Source organism: Grampus griseus (assembly GCF_964374135.1).
Source record: "Grampus griseus genome assembly, chromosome: 18".
In the NCBI taxonomy this organism is placed as follows: Eukaryota; Metazoa; Chordata; class Mammalia; order Artiodactyla; family Delphinidae; genus Grampus; species Grampus griseus.
Window position 1 is genome coordinate 21,828,918 of NC_139012.1, and position 3,304 is coordinate 21,832,221.

At 37.9% G+C, this 3,304-nt stretch overlaps 1 protein-coding gene across 1 annotated transcript; it reads left to right on the forward strand.

Annotated features, from left to right (window-relative positions):
* Positions 1–220: 220 nt before the first annotated feature.
* SLITRK6 (SLIT and NTRK like family member 6) lies at positions 221–2,859 on the forward strand (the record flags this gene model as incomplete). Its single annotated transcript, XM_082675690.1, has 1 exon — positions 221–2,859. One exon carries the CDS (start codon positions 221–223, stop codon positions 2,747–2,749), a length of 2,529 nt encoding a protein of 842 aa, XP_082531816.1. The 3' UTR covers positions 2,750–2,859.
* Between the last annotated feature and the right edge of the window lie 445 nt (positions 2,860–3,304).

The following is a 3,304-nucleotide window of genomic DNA, read 5'->3' on the forward strand; positions in this document are numbered from 1 at the left end:
GTTAAAAGTAAAATAAACCTGCCAGTCATAATATTTGTAAAAAGTAAAAGAAAATGTGGACTCAGCAATGTATTTATATATTCAGAATAATAACATTTTGCCTTTTAGAGGAAAACCTATCATTTTGAAAATGTCAGATTCATCTCCTCCCTGCTCCTGGCCACTGAAGCCCATTGCTATTGCATTTTATCTTACAGAATCAGATCCATCACAGGACAACATGAAACTTTGGAGTCATCTCTTGTATTCATCTCTCCTTGCCTGTATATCGTCACAGTCCCAATCACCAATGTCCTCTGCCTCAGCCAGAGGTTCTTGTGACTCTCTTTGCAATTGTGAGGAAAAAGACAGCACGATGCTAATAAATTGTGAAGAGAAAGGTATCAAGAAGTTATCCCAAATAAGCGTGCCACCATCACGACCTTTCCACTTAAGTTTAGTAAATAATGGTTTGACAATGCTTCACACAAATGACTTTTCTGGGCTTACCAATGCTATCTCAATACACCTTGGATTTAACAATATTGCAGATATTGAGACTGGTGCATTTAATGGCCTTGGCCTTCTTAAGCAACTTCATATCAATCACAATTCTTTAGAAATTCTTAAAGAGGATACTTTCCATGGACTCGAAAACCTGGAATTCCTACAAGCAGATAACAATTTTATTACAGTGATTGAACCAAGTGCCTTTAGCAAGCTCAACAGACTTAAAGTGTTAATTTTAAATGACAATGCTATTGAGAGTCTTCCTCCAAACGTATTTCGATTTGTTCCTTTAACCCATCTAGATCTTCGTGGAAATCAGTTGCAAACATTGCCTTATGTTGGTTTTTTAGAACACATTGGCAGAATATTGGATCTCCAGTTGGAGGACAATAAATGGGTCTGCAATTGTGACTTATTACAGCTAAAACTTTGGTTGGAAAACATGCCCCCTCAGTCTATAATTGGTGATATTGTGTGCAACAGCCCTCCATTTTTCAAAGGAAGCATACTGAGCCGGCTGAAAAAGGAATCAATTTGCTCCACTCCACCAGCGTTTGAAGAACACGAGGATCCTTCAGGATCATTACATCTGGCAGTAACATCTTCAATAAGTGATGGTGGCATGTCAACCAAGACCACGTCTCTTTTAAAACCACCCACCAAAGCACCAGGTTTAATACCTTATATTACAAAGCCATTCACTCAACTTCCAGGACTCTACTGTCCTATTCCTTGTAACTGCAAAGTACTCTCCCCATCAGGACTTCTAATACACTGTCAAGAGCGCAATATTGAAAGCTTATCAGATCTAAAACCTCCTCCACAAAATCCTAGAAAGCTTATTCTCGCAGGGAATATTATTCATACCTTAATGAAGTCTGATCTAGTGGAATACTTCACTTTGGAAATGCTTCACTTGGGAAACAATCGCATTGAGGTTCTCGAAGAAGGATCGTTTGTGAATTTAACAAGATTACAAAAGCTCTATCTGAATGGTAACCATCTGACTAAATTAAGTGGAGGTATGTTCCTTGGTCTCCACAATCTTGAGTACTTATATCTTGAATACAATGGCGTTAAGGAAATATTACCTGGTAGCTTCAACCCAATGCCTAAACTTAAAGTCCTCTATTTAAACAACAACCTCCTGCAAGTTTTACCACCACATATTTTTTCAGGGGTTCCTCTTATGAGGGTAAACCTTAAAACAAACCAATTTACCCATCTACCTGTAAGTAATATCTTGGATGACCTTGATTTACTGACCCAGATTGACCTTGAGGACAACCCCTGGGATTGTTCCTGTGACCTGGTTGGATTGCAGCAATGGATACAAAAATTAAGTAAGAACACAGTGACAGATGAAATACTCTGCACCTCTCCAGAGCACCTAGACAAAAAGGAATTGAGAGCACTTAACAGTGAACTTCTTTGCCCAGGTTTGGTCAATAACCCATCCTTGCCAACTCAGACTAGTTACGTAATGGTCAATACTCCTACAGCCACAACTACAGCAGACACTATTTTTAAATCACTTACCGATGCTGTACCACTATCTGTTTTAATACTAGGACTGCTGATTGTATTCATAACTATCGTGTTCTGTGCTGCAGGGATAGTGGTTCTTGTTCTCCACCGTAGGAGAAGATACAAAAAGAAACAAGCTGATGAACAGATGAGAGACAACAGTCCTGTGCATCTCCAGTATAGCATGTACGGCCATAAAACAACTCACCACACTACTGAGAGACCCACAGCATCACTCTATGAGCAGCACATGGTGAGCCCTGTGGTTCACGTCTATAGAAGCCCATCCTTTGGCTCAAAGCATCTGGAAGAAGAAGAAGAAAGGAATGAGAAAGAGGGAAGTGACGCAAAACATCTCCAAAGAAGTCTCTTAGAACGAGAAAATCATTCCCCACTCACAGGATCAAATATGAAGTACAAAGTCACAGACAAATCCACTGAATTTTTATCCTTCCAGGATGCCAGTTCGTTATATAGGAACATTTTAGAGAGAGAAAGAGAACTTCAGCAACTGGGAATCACAGAATACCTAAGGAAAAACATTGCTCAACTTCAGCCTGATATGGAGGTACATTATCCAGGAGCCCATGAAGAGTTAAAGTTGATGGAGACATTAATGTACTCAAGGCCGAGGAAGGTATTAGTGGAACAGACTAAAAATGAGTATTTTGAGCTGAAAGCTAACTTACATGCTGAACCTGACTACTTAGAAGTCCTGGAGCAGCAAACATAGAGAGTTAGAAGGCTTTTGCAGAAATGCTGTGATTCTGTCTTAAGTCTAGACCTTGTAAATAAGTGCCTTATATGAGTGTATCATCAATCAGAACTTAAGCACAGCAGTAATCCTATGGGGAAAAAAGAATAAAAAGAAACTCAGGGATAACTGGGAGAAGCCATTGCATTGTCTTCAGGCAATTTTATCTATCCCCAATAAAATAAATCCTTGCACGTAAATCATTCAAGGATTATAGTAATATTTTCCCATATACATAAAGTGTTTCATAGAAGTCCTCTTGCACATCTAAAAGGGTTCAAAATTTAAGCAACCCTTATTTTCTTGAGTTATATTACCCATGGATTAAATAGAATTGGATTTTGTCATTTAAAAAGTATACCTATATATGTAATTATAATATGTAAGAAATATATTGTTTATAAAACCAGTATATATACCACAAAAATGTAAATTCTTAGATACACCTAGTTTTCTTGCAATAAACGCAAAAGGAACTGGAACTTTAAAATTACAAATAGTAACAGTAAAGAAAAAATGGAAGGTTGAATTATA